Source organism: Patiria miniata, unplaced genomic scaffold (assembly GCF_015706575.1).
Source record: "Patiria miniata isolate m_02_andy unplaced genomic scaffold, ASM1570657v1 HiC_scaffold_7, whole genome shotgun sequence".
NCBI classification, from domain to species: Eukaryota; Metazoa; Echinodermata; class Asteroidea; order Valvatida; family Asterinidae; genus Patiria; species Patiria miniata.
In genome coordinates, this window is record NW_024037074.1 from 33,011,312 (window position 1) to 33,030,975 (window position 19,664).

General features: G+C 40.9%; 1 protein-coding gene across 6 annotated transcripts in view; it reads left to right on the top strand.

Moving 5' to 3' along the window:
• Positions 1 to 16,706, top strand: part of LOC119744245 (fibrillin-2-like) — a 96,126-nt gene extending 79,420 nt beyond the window's left edge. For all 6 annotated transcript variants that reach the window (XM_038220091.1, XM_038220090.1, XM_038220095.1 and 3 more), the window contains 12 exons: positions 1,180 to 1,302; positions 2,233 to 2,358; positions 3,279 to 3,398; positions 4,343 to 4,489; positions 5,544 to 5,708; positions 6,507 to 6,629; positions 7,436 to 7,552; positions 8,407 to 8,535; positions 9,256 to 9,378; positions 10,381 to 10,503; positions 12,088 to 12,208; positions 13,959 to 16,706. In XM_038220091.1, the coding sequence (XP_038076019.1) occupies positions 1,180 to 1,302; positions 2,233 to 2,358; positions 3,279 to 3,398; positions 4,343 to 4,489; positions 5,544 to 5,708; positions 6,507 to 6,629; positions 7,436 to 7,552; positions 8,407 to 8,535; positions 9,256 to 9,378; positions 10,381 to 10,503; positions 12,088 to 12,208; positions 13,959 to 14,724 (2,183 nt within the window). In that variant the 3' untranslated portion in view covers positions 14,725 to 16,706. The remainder of the gene's footprint in view (positions 1 to 1,179; positions 1,303 to 2,232; positions 2,359 to 3,278; positions 3,399 to 4,342; positions 4,490 to 5,543; positions 5,709 to 6,506; positions 6,630 to 7,435; positions 7,553 to 8,406; positions 8,536 to 9,255; positions 9,379 to 10,380; positions 10,504 to 12,087; positions 12,209 to 13,958) is intronic.
• Positions 16,707 to 19,664: the final 2,958 nt, after the last annotated feature.

The window sequence follows — 19,664 nt, forward strand, 5'->3', positions numbered from 1 at the left end:
CAACTATCCATGATACATCTCTGCTACTTCCAGAACTGTAAGGTTTTTTTTACAAACCTTACAGAAAGACCAATTGAACTTGCAGGAGCAGAAAATTCTCAATTTTTTCAAACCTCCAAACTCTCCTGTCAGGAAATGTTCGGCATCAATATTTCACAAGTATTATCTTGATGTGGATAGGTTCCTCTAGGGTAAATTGAAATCCCTCAAATGTGAAACAGAGTGAAATTTACCAGAATTTTGTTCTACCAGGATCACAGGAGTCTTACACTCGGCCGTCTGTCATCGTTTGTCATCGACTGAGGGCGCTTTAATTCTCTTGATCAACTACAGTGCAGCTTTCATTCCGAGAGTGTTTCCGTGCCTCGCGTGATGAAACAAAATTAGCCACACTGTAGTTGGTCAAGTCACAATGAAAGCGCCCTAAGTCGACAGCAAATGATGAGAGACAGCCGAATGCGAGACTCCTGTGATCCTGGCGAACGAAATTCTGGTATTAAATTTCACATTTTTGTTTGACATTTGAGGGATTTCAACCCACCCTAGAGGAACCTATCCACACCAAGATAATACTTGTGAAATATTGAGGCCAAACATTTCGTGACAGTAGAGTTTTGAGGTTTGAAAAAATTGAGAATTTTCTGCTACAGCACGTTCAATTGGTCTGTCTGTAAGGTTTGTAAAAAAACCTTACAGTTCTGGAAGTACGTCTCTGCATGGTGCATGTTGTACATGTATCTACATGTGTTCTTCCCAGATCAAATTCTATTTCTCAATAGTAGGGGTCTCAAGACATTTAAAGAAATGTTTGAAAAAGTTAGTCAGCAGTGAACATTTGGTTGTACTGCATATCACATGCACTACATTTATGTATGTATGTACATTTCTGTAGCCCATTTTTTTCAACGGGGATTCTCAACTTAGAGTTGGGAAAAATCAATGATTTTGAAAATCAGGGGGAACAAATGTCCCCATTAATCTTAGACCTTTGAGTACAGAATCAATTGCCTTAATTATATGGAATTAAACAATGCGCTATGACATTCAAGCCGATATATCACCTAGCTGACTCTAGGGGGCACCATTTTGAGCTCATATATCGGCATGCCTCACACAAAGGGTTAATGCACTGTCTTTTTGTTTTCCCAGTTTAATGAGACTTCTTTCCTCTACTCACAGATATCGATGAGTGCCGTCGGGACCGTGACTACTGCGCCTTCCGCTGCCAGAACCTCCCTGGGTCCTTCCGCTGCATCTGCCCCCACGGATTCGTCATCACCGATGATGGTAGACACTGCAGAGGTAGGTAGATCCAAAACGTTAGGGGGAGATATTCAAGAGGTTATGTTATGACTTTTTTGCAAGAATGTCTAAAAACCGTGTTGAGTCTTGGATGCACATGTGAAGCCACAAAACTATGTATTGGCAACACACGTACAACTGCTGGCTTGCAGTACGCAACACCAACCAAGTGATTTTGGCATTCCTTGTAACATGAAGGAAGGATGGTAAAAACCTTCAATGTTAAAGATTGATGAAAGAGTTTAATCAGAGGTCACATAATCTGCTGTCGTAATCAATAGACTTGAGAACATTTCTCATTGTTTTTAAAAAGATTCACGAATGCGGATTCTATAAAATCTCTGTTTAAATTTTATTTCGTGTACACAATCAGGAATTTGAAGTTTCCAGTGTGCGTTGCTGTACGTGTTCAATAAAACACTTAACCCTTTATAGTCACTAGCGCTCGAAACTACCCTACCTATTACTTCCTGTAGTGCCCCAAACTGCCTGAGCACTCTATGTTTTCATTGATTCTTCAGTGAATAAACACAATGTTATACAATGTAGTACAGCCACTAATGGGTTAACCTTTATATTCTCTTGCTAGATTAAGTATTGACTCTCACCCTGGATAGCATAGTTGGTAGAGCACCGGAATGGCAATCCGGAGGTGACAGGTTCAAACCCCGCTCCAGTCAATTTCTTTGCTCAACTTTGAAATTTCTAAATTTCTCAGTTCCCCTTTTTGCAAAAAAATTCCTATTTTTCCCCATCTATCATTTTAATTTGACAGTATCTAAAGGTTTGTCAATATCCAGAAATGTTGACATCCCTTTTTCTTCTTTGTCAATTCCCCGATTAGTCAACATTCCAATTTCGTAGTTTGTCAATTCTCTCTTTGTGATTTTTCTCAGATTTTCCATTTTTTCATTATTTTTCTTTGACTAGATTTGGACGAGTGTCAGACCTCGGCCAACAACTGCCGCTACATGTGCAAGAACCTGATTGGCAAGTTTATGTGCACGTGCCCGGAGGGCTACACAGTCATGGGCGGCAATGGAAACATGTGCAAAGGTGTGTTGGATCTGGACCACACAAATAAAACTAACTTACAATTTCTGTGAATTTGATTCAAGAATTTGATTCTGTGAATTGAAAATGTCTGTATTTCTCTGTCTAGGCAGGTTTTACAGAGATTGCAAAGTATAGGTTTTCCCGGCCACTTGCCTAAAATGTTCATTCACTTCTGAAAATTGGTCATTCATTTTCGTCTGAATATGAATACATGTCTTTAAGCCCATTTCAATTTCGTTTTCATTGTCCGTGCAGTCGGTTTTGAGAAACAGACGGCCAATTCCGTTACCTGTGCATTCATTTACGCAAGCGTACCTTTTCGCACAGAGTTCTGGAATACAATTTTGTGAATGTGCAATCAAAAGTACGTTTATCTCATTAAAAATAGCAGATTACATCACATAACGTTAAACTAAAAGTGAAATATACGTAGAATGATCAATGTTTGAAATCGCCCACTAAAAGCGAAAAAGAAGTCTTGTAAATGAATCTCAATGAAGATAAATGAAAGGTGCTGCTCCATCACTTAATTGATTGAACTGAAATGGAATCGAATGCTCTGGTAGCGAAAACTGAAACATGTGTTCAGAGCGATTCTCAAATTCAGATGAAAACGAATGACCAATTTTCAGAAGTGAATGAACATTTTAGGAAATTGGCCAGGAAAACCTATAATATATCAGTGCACTTTGTATTATATTGGTGCACTGAGAAAAATTGTATTTTTGCCTTTCATTGATGTAAGTTCATACTCACTGTACACTTGGTGCTGTTCATAAAGCTTGCAAGAAATAATCCACAGGCTTGCTCTGGTGGTACTCGAACCCACAACCTCTTGCTTCCTCGTGCAGATGTCTGTACCGCTAAGGTTGAACCATGTAAGGAGAATGACTGAGTGGTTTTCTTACTTTGTTTGACAGATGTCGACGAATGCTTGGACAACCCGTGCAGAAATGGTCGGTGTATCAACATGGAAGGAACCTACAGGTGTGACTGTAACACAGGATACATCCCAAGCATTGATGGCAAGCAATGCAGAGGTTTGTACAAAAAAATACGTCCAAATGCAAAAAATTGTTTTTACTAACTCTGGCAGAAATTCTGCACCGCACATTACACTGCTGTAATCGTCGAGACCGAGACCTGGGGCCAATTTCATAGAGCTGCTTAAGCACAAAATTTGCTTAAGCACAAAAACGTCTTGCTTAATAAAATCAGGTTACCGGCCAAAATTCCATGCGATTGTTATGCTAAGTAAACAACAGCTAAATACCAGTCACAAGCAATGTACATCACATGGAGTTTTGGCCGGTAACCTAATTTTACTAAGCAATTTTTTTTCGTGCTTAAGCAAATTTTCTGCTTAAGCAGCTCTATGAAATTGGGCCCAGAAGGTCTCGAGACCTACAACACTGGTAATTAATATATAAAATTTAATACAGTTTAATCTGTGAAGTAAATGTACGGTACTTTTCTTTGCTTTTCTTTACTTGAGTTTTATTTGGTGGGGGTTGTTTTTTTTCTCCAGTAAATTGTAAATTGCATTTATGTCTGTCACTGTGTTTTTTTAATTGTTGTCTTTTACCAAAAGTTTGTGGGCAAGATAAAATTTAAGCGTTGTCAAAGAATTGATAAAACAACAGCTCAACTTGTTCAGAAATAGGAATTGATGATAATTCCATTGATTATTGAATCATAGATTGAAAAAATCCAAAATTTGGTTATTTGTTCTCTTTTAAAAAGTGCAACAAAAAAATTGATATACTGTAAACTCTGATATCTTCTTGTATACTCCAGTTCTCCTGTTTTTTCTACTTTACTTTTTTTTCCAATTTCTCTCATTTGCCGTGTGCACAGTTTCTAACAGAACAGGCTGCAACTTGGGTCAACACTTCTTTTTTTTTTTTTTTTAGTGACTCCTCTATAATCACATCCTCCATTTTGATTTAGAAATCTAATTGGTCCATTGCCCTATTTCAAACAGATCAGCGTACCGGCGTATGCTATGCCACCACAGAGGGAACCTGCACTGCACCAGCTAACACGGTACCGGTCGCCCGGGACTCGTGCTGCTGCAGCGGTGGGCTGGCCTGGGGCCCCCGGTGTGAGGAGTGCCCCTACTTTGCCACTCGTATGTATTCAGTTTATTCCTTGAGTCATTGAATCTAGCAGTATTTGCAAACTTTGAAAAGATGTGACCAGTCACCACAAAATAAGCACAAAAGTCAGACTTTTTTGAAGAATTGAGAACAAGAACTTTCTAATGGTATTCAAATATGGAGTGGCTCAGAGTCGAATGGGAGGAATATCATCGTAAGGTAAAATCGGGACTTTTCTATTTCACGAGGCGAAGCCAAGTAAAATGGAAAAGTCTAGATTTTACCGAGCGATAACATTCCTCCCATTTCACAATTTAAAGCCACTCAATATTTGTTTTGTAGAACTGATATTATAGATCCTTGTCATTTGATCTACAGTTAAAATGAACTTCTATTTCAATACAAAATTGGTGAAAAATGCATTTCTCTCTTCCAAATCACCCCTTCAGGAAATGTTTGAACCCAACTCTGTACCTACTGGGTCTTGGGACAATACGCGCAATGCTCAACGCGCACATCAGCATGTATTTGCACACAAATACCGCGCCATGGAACAAGGATGATCCTAACTGTTAAATAGTAAAATCCCATTCACCATGGGACTTTTTGAGTGAATGGGAGCAATAATGAATGTCACGTGATGTGAGTTCCACCAATCAAGTGACAAGGACCTGTATTTGGGGGTACTCAGTTCAATAATGGGGGTCATTTTTAGGCAGTGGCGTAGCCACGGGGGAGGGGGGGGGGCGTCCCCCACTGAGATTTTGAGTTTCAAAAAAAATTATCATTGATATACATGACGCCCCCCCCCCCCCCCCCATGAAATGTTCCAGCGCCCCTCCACTGAAAAATTCCTGGCTACGCCACTGTTTTTAGGAATGGACCATTTTGGATTTTTGCCTTTGTGTACATTTCTCACAGTGCTTGCGACCAAGTTTAACCAAGGTAGCATGGTCACCTGACCCAACGTCGGCATCTGATTGGTTTAATAACGGGCATTGTTTGATTGACAGGAAGAAAGGCTTCATTGCTCACTGCTGTCGCCCTGACTTGTTATTCATTCTTTCCCCTTTGTTTTTCATATAGCTGCATTCAACGAGCTGTGCCGAGATTCAGGCACCCCGATCATGGACCCCTGCACCACCATCATTGGCCTGTGTGCCAACGGCCAGTGTATCTCAGCCCAGGGTGGCTTCATCTGTCAGTGTCATACCGGCTATGTGCTGACACCTGATGGATCGCGCTGCGTCGGTGAGTAAAGGTGTCTAGCAACATCGGTAACTAGGCCTGGACACAGACCAATCGATTTAATGAGAAAAACTTTGCTCAAAGTGGAGAAAAGGCTGGTGGCCCATTCATCTCTGTATTGCCCTAAACATTGCTGCCTGCTACTCCCTGTACTGCCCAAAACCGTCCTGCCTGTTACTCCCTGTACCGCCTAAAACCATCCTGACTGTTACTCCCTGTACCACCCCAAACCACCCTGCCTGTTACTCCCTGTACCACCCCAAACCACCCTGCCTGTTACTCCCTGTACTGCCCCAAACCACCCTGCCTGTTACTCCCTGTACTGCCCCAAACCGCCCTGCCTGGTACTCCCTGTACCACCCAAAACCATCCTGTTTGCTTCTCCCTGTACCACTCCAAACCACCCTGCCTGTTTCTCTCTCTACCGCCCAAAATGTCCTGCCTGCTACTCCCTGTACCCACCCAAAACCACCCTGCGTGCCACTCCCTATGTACCGCCTCAAACCATTCTGAATGCTCTTTGTTTAATTGATACACAAGTTAATATGTAAACTGTGATACAATGTAGTATAGATGCTAATATTCCTTGATCACTGGAGTTTAAAAGCCCTCAATTTCACCCATTTTTTTCCACAACATCCATAATGTTTTAGCAATAAGACAGTGCCCACAACAAGCATTTTAATATATGGCAATCAACTGTGGCACATCAATGGCATGACGTAAGCCGTTGCCCTACAGGGATGCAGCCTGACATGAAGATAATTACATTTCCCCATTTGTTTGCTTTTGTGTTTTAAGATGACGATGAGTGTAGCCGCGACATCAATCCCTGCCCCTTCAGCTGCAAGAACACAGTAGGAAGCTACACTTGCGGCTGCCAAGATGGATTCACTCGAGGCTTTGATGGGGTTACCTGCGTAGGTGAGCCAAAAACACAAGTCCCTTCTTAACGCTGGTTGAAGAGACTTGGTTGAAGAGAACATGGTGCTTGTGTCCTTGGGCAAGACATTTTACTATAATTGCCTCTCCCACCCAGGAGTATAAATTATTATTTGTTTCTGCTAATGAAACCAAAGATTCCTCAAAAGTGCCCAAGGCACTGTAGTTCATAAGCCTGAAGAAACATGTAGAGAGAAGTTAATGAGAAGAAATTACAGTTTCAGATGTTGGAGGAAAAACCCAGCAGAATATTCTGTGGAAAATCCACGGAATCCGGTAGGGACTGAAAACCCAATCGACATATTGGCCCAGGCGGGATTCGAACCTGGGTCACAGCGGTGGAAGGCAAGGAAAGTACCGCTACGCCAACCTGACCCCCTATAATCTATACCTGTGAGGGTAGAGACCAGGGGCCAATTTCGCGGCGCTGGTAAGCACAACATTTTGCTTAACACAAAAAAGTCTGGCTTATAAAAGCAGGTTACCAGCCAAAACTCCTCGTGATTTTTATTGCTCGTGATTAGTATTCAGCTGTTGTTTGCTTGGCATGAAAATCACATGGAGTTTTGGCTGATAACCTGCTTTTATAAGCCTGACTTTTTTGTGCTAAGCAAATTTTTGTGCTTAGCAGCGCCGTGTAATTGGGCCCTGATCTTGTCCGCAGGAAATTAAGCTGATGGCCTGTTGACGCGCTTTGAGACCTGTCTTTGATGGAAAGTGCTGTATAAGCACCACACATTATTAATGAATATTATTATTATTGACTTGTGTTTTCTTATTATGATCAGATATCAATGAGTGTGTGGTGGGAACTCACGATTGCCAGTTTGATTGCTTCAATACCGTGGGTGGATACGAGTGCCGATGCCCTGACGGTATGGCACCCAAGGAGGGCTCCTGTGTCCGTAAGTGTTCGATTATTTGCCTCAGCTCCTGCCATTTTATTGATTTAAAGTCACTGCTTCGTGTTGTGGCAGTTTGGGATAAGATAGCTTCAGGTATAGGTCTTTGTGAAGCGACCTTTATAAACCGGCCGTTATGAACTGCCCTTTACCAGGGGAATAACCGTCAGTGGACTGCCAACCCATTCATAAGGGGTATCAGAAATATTTCAAGATTCCCTTTATTTTATGCCAAGTAAACCTGAGACTAACATGGGCTTGATGAGCCATAATTATTCACTTGTGACAGATGTAGTAGTAGCAACATTTATTCAATGATGTCATTCATTACAATTATGTACAGTCATGTATGAATTAGAAAAAGTCAGTAGTATAATATTTGATAGTTATGTACACAGTGATTAATAATAAAGTGTGCAATTAAATGACAACAGTTGGGTATAAGGTTAAGCAGAACGCTTTTGTGCCCTCACCTATGGACAAACATACAACCAAAGTCCTGTAATAGGGGACAAACAAAACACTACGTGAGACAGACAGGACAAGTGTGTGAGACGAGGCCTAAGTATTAATGCACAGAATAATGACATTTCAATTTATGAATATGATTTGAGAAAGTGAGTTTTTAAATTTTTGACAAAGACAGATAGTGAGGGTAACAGTTTAAGAGAATCATCTAAACTATTCCAGTACAAGGTGCCTCGATGAATAACACTATTTTTTGACATTGACGTTCTGTTAAATTGGACGAACAAATTTCCCCTATCACTACTTCGAGTGTTATATACATGAATGCTAGATGCTAAGGTAAAACAAGAATTAGGATGTTACCATCTCTTTGCTTGTATTCACTGCAGACGTCGACGTGTGCGCCGTCTCCCCTGAAGTCTGCGGACCCTACGGTACCTGCCGCACCACGGCAGATGGCTACACCTGCGATTGTCAGCGTTTCTTCACCCTGGACCCCACGGGCAAGAGATGCGTGGGTAAGTTGTATTCTCTTATGTAAGAGGCTAGTTTTAAATTTTGTTTCCCGTTCTTTGAAATGAAGTGGAAGAAAGTCTTTTTTTGGGGGGGGGAGGGGGGCAATTACAGCGTTATGAAAGGAAGTGTAATGTCCGTGACAGAGCCAATTAACCATATCTAATTAATGATTCAGAAAAATGATCCAAAACTCCTAGTCTGTAATCTCCTTGAGTATTACTAGATGACCGATGTATAAGATTTGAATAATACATTTTCAGGTTTACTCAGTGAGTTCTTGAAAGCTCTGTTATGGATGGAATTGCTCTAATTTTGACTAACAATGATCACTGTCTCTGAGAAATTTTGCGCGGGTCTGGGTGTGCCATTCTGCACTGAAAATTTGTTGGGGGATATTACCAAAGTGTTGAACTCAATACTTTTTTTGAGGAACTGACTGAGAGAAAATGTTACGAAATGTTTCTTAATATCAAATTTTTAAATATATTTGAAAAATTGAATTACTGATCTCATTTGGATAATCTTATTGTACTAAAATCTCAAGAAATATTTTTAACAGATAAAAAGGCAAATAATTTTTTTTATACTAGGCGTTCTTGAAGAAGGGTTTTTCGAAAAAGGGTTTTTCAGGGGAGTGGTTGGGAGGGGTTGGTGTGATTGTTTTGGGAACCAAGTTTAGATTCTGTCTGTGTCTTAACTTACTGGTTGTTGTTTGCTGACAGATATTGACGAGTGCCAGACCCAACCTAACCGATGCCAGTACGGCTGTCGTAACACCGTCGGCGGATACCGCTGCAACTGCCCTGATGGTTTCTCCCAGCACTACTACTGGAATCGCTGCGTTGGTAAGAAAAGGCTTACCATGATCAGTGGTTAGAACCATATAGTTGTCTGCTGTAACGTGGTCCTTAATGTTTTTGTAACCAAATAGCACTTGACCCTAAAAGGGTCGGGGGGAGGGGGGAGGAAGAGGGTGGAATCCGCCCTCCTTGCATTTTTTTTGCAACATTTCGCCAAATGCGCATTTGTCTCTGTGAGCTTTCATGACTATTTAACTTCAAATCTGGCGCACGTATGATACCAAATTTGTGAAAATTGACCTTAGGGGCACCGCGCTGCATGACATTATTTGAGGCTGTGCACCACATTAATCGCATTTCCCCATATGCACTAAATGAGTAGTACAGTTTGCAGTACTATCTGTATGTAAACCACATGCATGAAAATGCTTCCAGTGAATAGCCATTCTTAATTCTTAAAAAGGCAATAAGGATGTAATATATTTAGACAAAAAATATTGTTATACCTCTGTCTTGAATACTGTATTTTCATTGGCCTAGAAGGATCACGTGTTCAGTTTATAAAAAGTCATGGCACACTGAGTGTGCTATGACTTTGTGCGTACGATACGTACGCATACGTACGCGTTTCACACGTACATTGTGTATGTAAAACGCAGCCAACTTGCAGACGATCAGCTGTTTTGAGCATAGCACGGGACATGCATTGAGTTTACCTCATGTCATGATTGTTGTGTTACCTACTGTTTTTTTCGTGATTTTTACATCAACTTAATCCAAAGAAATTAAGACATAGGTATAACAAAACAATTTTTGACTGGTGTGATGTGGGATATGACGTTTTGAACACCCTCGGGGGGCATAGCACCCTCGGTTTCGCCTCGGGTGCTATGCGCCTCTCAGGTGCTCAAAACGTCATATCCCAGTATCCCACATCACACCAGTCAACAATTGTTAAGTCTTGTATTGCTGGAGAAACTTTTTGCCATGATCAATTGCATCTATATGAGTGTAGGTAAACAACAATTTGTTTCCTCTGTTCTCTAGATGACAATGAGTGTAACCAGCCCGGTATGTGCGGCCAGGCCAATTGCTATAACACTGAGGGCTCCTACCGCTGTGGATGTGCTGGCGGCTACAACTTTGACCAACAGAACATGGCCTGCTCAGGTTTGTTATTATATCTGTACCTGATTTCATGAAACTTACGATGCGTCGCAGCTCTGCGACGCATCATATCCGTACGACGCGTCATAGCTGCGACGCGTCCTGCGAATCATTTCACAAAACTTGTCGTAAGTGCGACGTACGTTTCGTACCTGTATTTATAGTACAACACAGTAACCGTTGCGCAGTAAATAGTTGTCTTGTATTCAGCAAAGAGTCATTGGATCTCGTCTCAAATCTGGGCACGCTGTCAATTCTATCATGAAGGGCCCCCTTCAATGGCGAAAGCATTATACTAGCTATTGTTAAGATAGTCACAGGGTAGTTGCTTTGTACAAAGCAGGGGTATGAAATATCGGCTTTAAAGCTGATTTCAGCTATTTTCGTTTTGGATTTCAGCTTTTTTTCCTCACTTGCTGTGTACAAAAGTATAGGAAATTTCCAAAGTTCAGCTTTTTTTACACCTTTTTTCAGCTGTTTTCAGCTATATTTATCAGTGGTCACTCACACCCCTGACAAAGCTTACACAATGGTTTATCCATTGAAGGAGGCCTCATGGTAATCCCATGTCTGGATTTGTCTATACTCAAATGCAAATGAATTTGCCATCATCACTAAACATTTGCGACAGAATTTGTACTTTTACTACACCACTCAAAGGGTCAATATTTGTAAAATAGATACCTGTGGAGGAGATTACTTTTAAGAAAGGTTGAGGTTTAGAAGTTGGAAGAAAATCATGGAAAACTAATTGGTGGAAGCCCATGAAATCAGGTAGGGCCTGAAAATGCAATCCACATGCTGGCGTGGGTGGGATTCGAACCCGGGCCATGATGCGAAGACAAAAGGGCACCAACTTGGTGGTGCTTCTTACCACACAGACAGGCCTAGCACTGACAACTATCACTTATCATATAACACCTGATCAAAGGCCTACCAATCAGACGACTATTAAAGATATCCCAGTCGTCTGATTAGTAGGCCTTTGATCACGTGTCATTAAATTATGCGTCCAAATGCACGGCGCTGCTGCACCGCAAAGACAGAAGTTCCATTCTAAGGTATTTAGAACTTCCAATGCCATCGCACGGTCACACATCGGTTGCGCTATAACACAGCTCTGATGCTGTACTTTCATAGAACCAGTTTACAAGTTACCAATCAGAATAATTACGAGGATTAATTCAGACAATGTATAAAACAAATAATGAATGTTTCACATTTTGTGCAATGGAAAGAATAATTTCTTTCGGTGACAGATGGAATGTCGCCGAGTAGAATGGAACATTCCATCTATCACCTCATGAAATTATTCTTACCATTGCACTCATAAACATTCATTATTTGTATAGCAGCCAAACTTGGAGGTGTTCTCTATTGCCTATTACTGAACCTCTGCTAATCTATGGTTAATTATTCTTACCATTGCACTCATAAACATTCATTATTTGTATAGCAGCCAAACTTGGAGGTGTTCTCTATTGCCTACTACTGTACCTCGGCTAATCTATGGTCTCTGTGATGGCCCTCAAGCCAAGTTGTAATACGGTACTTCTAATTCTTTTATCCTGTTTGTCATTACATCAGATGTCAATGAGTGTTCCACTGGGTTCGGCGGTGGCTACCAGCCCTGCTCTTATGGATGTCAGAACATACCCGGGAGCTTCACGTGTGGCTGTCCCCCAGGCTATGTGACTGTGGCGCAGGGGTAAGCATTAAAGGGAATATACATCATTTGCTTTTGCTGTAATTTTCAGAAATGGATGGAATTGGGGGGTTGGAAATATATAGCAAATATAGTTACACTGACTCTTTTGAGGTTTTGGGTTCGAAAATGCTATAAAAACTAAGAAAAACAATCATTTTCCTGTAGTCTGGATCCCTGACTCCATATAAGAAGAAACAGAGCAGTTTACATACATTGGGGAATTGTAAGGTCAGGGAAACAGTCTAGCTGGCTTGTACCCGTTCGTAGGTGTGTAATCGATTGCAAACAAGTGCGATGGTCAATTGGGGCCAGTAGTTGAAAAAAAGCCAGTTGTTTCCAACGCTGATCGGCCGACCAGCGTTGGAAATTGATACAAAAATACCACTTTTCTTGAAAATGACAGTATACCAGGTGCCATGATTTTACAGGATGCTTTACACTGTCATTCACTAACAGTCCAGCAAGGTATTTCAAAATGATTTGGTAGTTTTATTTTTTGATGTTTGCAAATGTTGTATTTTCCCTTTAACTGAATATCTCTTGTGTTCAGATTCATTTATTCACATAAGGAGTCTGAAAACAGGTTGGGGGGGGGGGGGCACTGCTGCATTCTTGTAAATTGTGACCTCTACAGTGTCGACTTGTTTTAATATCCACATGTGCAGCAAACTGCAGTGTGTTCTGCAATGTATTCATACTTGTGAACAGCCAAAAAATTCAAAGTTGCTGATAGTCTTCACATGTAAATATAATATGAGCTCGCGTATCTAGCTTATTATATATACTGATTTGAACACTGCATCAATTTCCACTACAGGGTGAGTAAAAAAAACTGAAACCCAAATGTTGGGAACATTGTTTTAGTGAAATTCTGCATGTAGCACTATCAAAATCTAGGATATGAAAGCCCAATTCATAAGCTTTCTTTTAGTACCAGAATTATTCAAATCACTCATGTACTTTTCAAGTTACAGAGTTTTAAACACAACCACTGTTTTAAAGTTCTGTCCACGGATTACAAAAAAGGTGTGCGTTCTTTCAGCAAAACGAAAACAATTCACACACATCCTTATGTGATTTGTTTTCGTTTTGCTGAAAAAAAACACTGAACTTGAAAAGTACATGAGTGATTTGGAATTATTCTTGTACTAAAAGAAAGCTTATGAATTAGGCTTTTATGTCCTAGATTTTGAAAGTGCTACATGCAGAACTTCACTAAAACAATGGTCCCGATATTTGGGTTTCATATTTTTTTACTCACCCTGTATTGTGTTGGAGGCCTACATGCCCTTGAGCATTTCAGTGGATTCTTAAGTCAAAAAAAAAACCCATAAGGGATTAACATGAAAAATAAACTTGAGCAAATTGGGAAAGTGTGCTAAAATTTCTTTAACATGGGTCTAGGGGTTGATCCAGTTTGGCTTAAGAGAAGGGAGGGGGAGGGTAAGCTGTCAAAGAGGGAGGGGACATTAACAACCGCCTAGTATTGTAGTCTGGCAATTGTTCTTTTTTTTGGAAGGCCTAAGAGGGGAGTTTGAACCCCCTAAATCCTCCCGGTAGATCAGTCAATGAAGTCATATTTTGGATTATTTCAATGAGTTGTTATTCCTTAGTATTTTGTTATGATTTTTTTTAGTAGAAGTTGGAATCAACTCTTTGTTCAGACTCGTTCAATACACCAAGCTTGAACTAATAATTAGTGTATGAGATGATGTTAATAATAACAATTGTCCTTGTACCTTTCCTTCAGAGCCTGTGTATCTACCTACGGACAGGGTAGTTACGGTCAGTATGGGCAGACTCAACAGCAGACACCGTATGGACAGACCCGCTACGGCCAGGGTGGACAACAGACTGGTTACGGCCAGACTGGTTACCAGCAGCAGTACGGCCAACAACAATATGGCCAACAACAGTACGGCCAACAACAGTATGGCCAACAACAGCAACAACCACCCAGCCAACAAACGGGTGGGGTACAGAAGCCGTGCTACCACTGCCAGCGGAACAACGGCCGCAAGCGACGCGACGTGGACACCGCCTTGAACGAAATCCCCGGTGACGATGACATCGTTGCCACTGCACTGTTGGAGGAAGATCTGCGCAGTAACAACAGCACAGCCGAAGGTCCAACCAATAGCACAGAGACCGCCGAGAACTTCCAGGGAGTCCACGCTGCGCCGGGCAAGGTGGTCTATCTGAACGTCCCCATCAAGATGGCTCGCCGGCGGTTCCGCGTGGCCAAATTCGTCACAGGCTACTCCAAGGACATCGGCAGCATGCACTACACGCTGGTCAGCGGCAATGAGGACGGCTACTTCGTCATCCAGGACAAGAAGGAAGGTGTGGCCCTGATCCGCCTCCACAAGGCAATCAAAGAGCACGCCATCTTTAAGCTGGAGGTGGAAGGCATCTTGAAGCCCAAGACGGAGGAGATGGCCGAAGCGCTACCCGAGGAGCTAGAAAAGCCTGTCATGTTTGAAATTGAAGTGCACATCGTCACAGATTCAGAATGAAGTCTTGACAAAAAAACATGCAGCAACGTGTGATGTTATGGTGCTATTTAACATAGGTGCTGTATAGTGTTAAGCTATTGTTTCCCTTAGTACTGTCTTAACGTCTACAATTTCGATTTGATTTCTAGAGTCAGAAACATGTCCACGAGAATCACCCTCTGTCAATATTTTCCTGTAATTTTCCACCATGCCTTTACATTAGCTTAAACTTGTAGTCCATGATTTGTTTGTATCCCATTGTAGAATAAATGTATGCATTAATGTCTTACAGTAGTTTAGAAATATTTATATTTAACCAGAAACGCTGAATTTTTTTTTCAGAAATGGACGACGGTACCGTATTTTCCCCCCCCAAAAATTGTAAATAAGCTTTAAAACATTCATTATTTAGACTTTTGTATTGCTTCTTTTTAACTTTGTTATAAAAAAACAGGGTATCCCATATCTTGTTAGTTTTCTTGCATCAAGCATGTCTAGTCTATTTCTTTTTTTTATTATTGTTAATGCCTACTGATTTGGAAAACTTAATATTATATGTTATTTTAGTACAAAAGAAATTGTACTTCAATTCTCCAGTGTAGACACTGCCAATTCTGAATGTAAATGTAGAGAGGCTTCAAAATGTTGAGGAAATCCAAAATCTTTTTAGTGAGGGTATTCATTTAAAAGTACTGTTATTAAAAAGACATTCCTCTGAACACAAATCCATGTTTTTTTAGAATTTGGAGTGAGTTAAGCATGTGGTAAAAGGATTATTTAGCTGTCTATTTGTATTGTACTTTTTTTAAAGAATAACATGAGAAGGAGAATTTAAAAAAACAAACAGTAAAAAGCAATTGAATAGCCAGGGATACATAGAAAAAAACAATGAATAAAACGTTAACCTGTGAAGTTAAGTAAACCAGGGTATCGTGTGATTCAAGATTCACCAGGCCCAATTTCATGGCTCTGCTAACCACAGAATTTCGTGCTTACGATCACTATTTTGTGCTTAGTGCGCTACTGAGCAGAAAAATTCTGTGCTAACCCTGTAAGCACGGAATCCAACAGTTCCTTGCTAACCCGGGAAATACGCTTACCTTAAGCACGGAATTTTCTGCTACATTAAGCACTGTTTTTTCACAAACGTTAAGCAGAGCCATGAATTTGGGTGTTTTCTAGCTAGAATTCTTTCAAGTTTCAACACAAATGCTGCACTTTTTTTGTGTCATGATCTCTTTGTTGTTGAAATATCAGGAATAACCGATTCCTATACAAGAATAGCATTCTTTGTATTGTATTTGGATTTTGATGTGCCTTTTTCATATAATGGTTTGACCCAGAAAGGATCAACATATGCATTTACATACATGATGTACATGCCTTTCGCAAAACATCGTTTATATAGACTACGTGCATAAGTACCCCCTCAACGGTTACAAAGGGAGAGCTGGGGAGACCAGTGGGAGGGACATTCCAACGCATGACGCCATGATGCTCACACGGCGATTCTATTTGTTAATGCATATTGAGGTCCAAGGTGTTAAAGGAATCCATCAGAAAACGCTCCTTGGAAATACTTCCACATTTAGAAACATCAGCTGCAAGCAATATGCATTGCTGACATGTAATTATTTTGCTAAATGTAACACAACTGGATTTGCCAGTAAACCAAATCCATTCATCCATTTATTTCAAAAAGTAGATTCACTTTTCTCAATCTGAAGTAAACTAGACAATAGAAGTTTTTCATGTATTAACCAATTTTTTGAACAATGACAAAACAATAGAGCACCTTTGGTTCGTCAGGTGTTTGGTTATATGCATATTCAAGTGATGGATCCAAATAACTGAGTTTAGCTTGTCAGCTAACAATAATGTGTGTGTACAATTATGTAGTACTAATTTTTTTCTAATTGTTTATCCTGGTTAAATCTGAGAAATCAAAAAATAACTTTTGTAAAGAATGAGGTGTATTAAAGCAACCTTCGTATCACATCAAACACTGTCTGTTCATTTTCTGGAGTATTTGTTGAAGTTGTGTTGTTTTTACGTTTTACAAATTACCGGGGGTGAATTAGGGAGGGGGCGGGGATGCATCAAGTGTGCCTTTATCCACCCACCACCATTGGCGTATCCAGCTTTTGATGTCGGGTGGGGGGGGGGGGGGGCAACTGCACTCGCACATCCCCGCCGAAATGAAGACTTTTTTTTCTCTGGACACTTGGCCTCAAAAGGGAAAGGGGGGGGGGAGGAACCCATCTTCCTAATCGGGGCCGTTATTGATCGCCCCTAGAGGTACACGTACAGATGACCACCGAAACGCTCCTACCTCTGGGGGCGACCGTTATCGACCCTAGAGGTACAGAAAACCAAATAAACACTCGTACCTCTGGGGCGACCGTTATTGATCGCCCCTAGAGGTACAGATGACCACATAAACGCTCATACCTCTGGGGGCGACTGTTATCGCCCATAGAGGTACAGATAACCAAATAAACACTCGTACCTCTAGGGGCGACCGTTATTGATCCAAGGGCGGATCCAGAACACAATTTTTGGGGGGGCCAAACATTTTTTTGGACCCCCCAAAAAGTGGGTCAAAAAAATTACGGCGTAGGGTTCGGGGCCCGCTTAAGGGCCCCGAAATTTTTTTGGATTCTAGATGCTCTGTGGTGCGATCTGAGGCAATTTCTGACCACTTTAACCAATGTTTTTTTGAGGAAAAGATGGTGGTACGTGTACTCATTGCCTGCCTTTATTGCGATGTTACATAAAAAAAAAAATTGGTCTCGTTTTTTTTTTTGGGGGGGGGGGGGGGGCATGGCCCCCTTTGGCCCCCCCTGGATCCGCCCTTGTCTCCCCTAGAGGTACAGCCTCTAGGGGCGACCGTTATTGATCGCCCCTAGCGGTACAGATAACCTCTAGGGGCGACTGTTATTGATCGCCCCTAGAGGTACAGATGACCACAGAAATGCTCCTACCTCTGTGGCCGACCGTTATCGCCCCTAGAGGTACAGCCGCTAGGGGAGACCGTTATTGATCGCCCCTAGCGGTACAGATAACCTCTAGGGGCGACCGTTATTGATCGCCCCTAGAGGTACAGATGACCACAGAAATGCTCCTACTTCTGGGGGCGACCGTTATCGCCCCTAGAGGTACAACCGCCAGGGGCGACCGTTATTGATCTCCCCCTAGCGGTACAGCCTCTAGGGGCGACCGTTATTGATCGCCCCCAGAGGTACAGATGACCACAGAAACGCTCCTACCACTGGGGGCGACCGTTATCGCCCCTATAGAGGTACAGATAACCAAATAAACGGCCGTACCTCGGGGGGCTCGTATTTCTTGAGTTGTCGAAAACGAGAGTGTTTTTGTTCCATGAAAGTTGATAATTTGCATTTTTGCGCTATTAACACGCTACATTGTTTGGGTTATATTATTTGAATTGTTTCCTAATTTCTCGCGATATTCAAGAGATGTGTTTTATATAATATCAAATTCAATAAAACAGGCATTTCTTGAGTTGTCGTTCGGAAAGACGGTTGTTTTTGTTCCATCAAAGTTGACATCATAGAATTGCATTTTCGCGCTTTTAACATAGGCCTACTACATTGTTTTGGCTACTTTATTTGTATTATTTTCTAATTTCTCTCGATATTTAAGGAATTTGTATTATATATTACGATCAATCAATAGAAGAAATTTCAATTCAATAAAACAGGTATTTCGTGAGTTTGTCGTCCGGAAAGCGAGTGTGTTGTTTTTGTTACATGAATGTTGACGTTTTGCATTTTCGCGCTATTAACACACTACATTGTTTTCGGGTTATATTTCATGCAGCCTATTATTTGTATTGTTTAATGATTTGTCTCGATATTCAACAGATTTGTGTTATATATTACGACCAAATATAGAGGAAATTTCAATCCAACACAACTGGTATTGCTTGAGTTGTCGTCTGGAAAACGAGTGCATAGGTTTTGCGGTTCCATTCATGTTGACTTTAATCTTGTATTTTCTTTCAAAAGAGGGCGTGCTACACAATTAATAGTGGTCTGCACTTAACCAGCTAACTTGAAGTTCGCAGACAGCTCTAGACGTCCACACGACTTTAACTTTTCATATCGTGAACTCAGAACCCAGCCATACTAGTCTCCGTCCCCTAAATTATGAACAAGTCTGGGGTTGCAGACCAGTAAATAAACTGCCATATCACAGTCAAGTACGGGACGCAATTTCAAATCGGTGCAATGTGTTTTTCTGTAGTTATCGTCTCCACAAAGAGTGCTTTATTTTTGATCCATTAAAAGTGACTCGAATTCAAATTTAATTGTTCGCGATTAGTACACTTTATTTCCTATAATCATACTAAATTTATTCCTTATTGGTTTCCGTCGATTTTCAAACCATTTGTGTCCTAAATCCCGAACAATTATTGAACGAAATTTCAATTCAGTGCACTGTGTCGTTCTTAATCAATCGTCTCAACAAAGCGCGTTATATTTTTGTTCACTAATAATGCCGACTTCGTACATGTATGATCCACGTTCACCGAAGTCTTTACGGTGGTGACCAGTATTTGTGTAGCGCGCCCTCTTTTATAGGGAGAAATTGATGTTGGTAAAATGAACGGGAGTCGTTTTCATTATTGTTGTATTAATTTTTTTCCTTCAACGGTTTTTGTCAAATTTCTAATGTATTGAGTCGTATCACGGTCAATTATGGACGTAATTTCAAATCAGTGCAATGTGTTTTTCTCTGGAGTTATCTTCTCCACAAAGAGTGCTTTATTTTTGTTCCATTAATTCGAATTGAATTTTTCGTGATTAGTACACTGTATTTCCTGAAATCATATTAAATTTATTCTTCAATGGTTCACGTCAATTTTCAAACCATTTGTATCATATATCTTGAACAATTATTGAACGAAATTTCAACTCAGTGCACTGTGTCGTGTT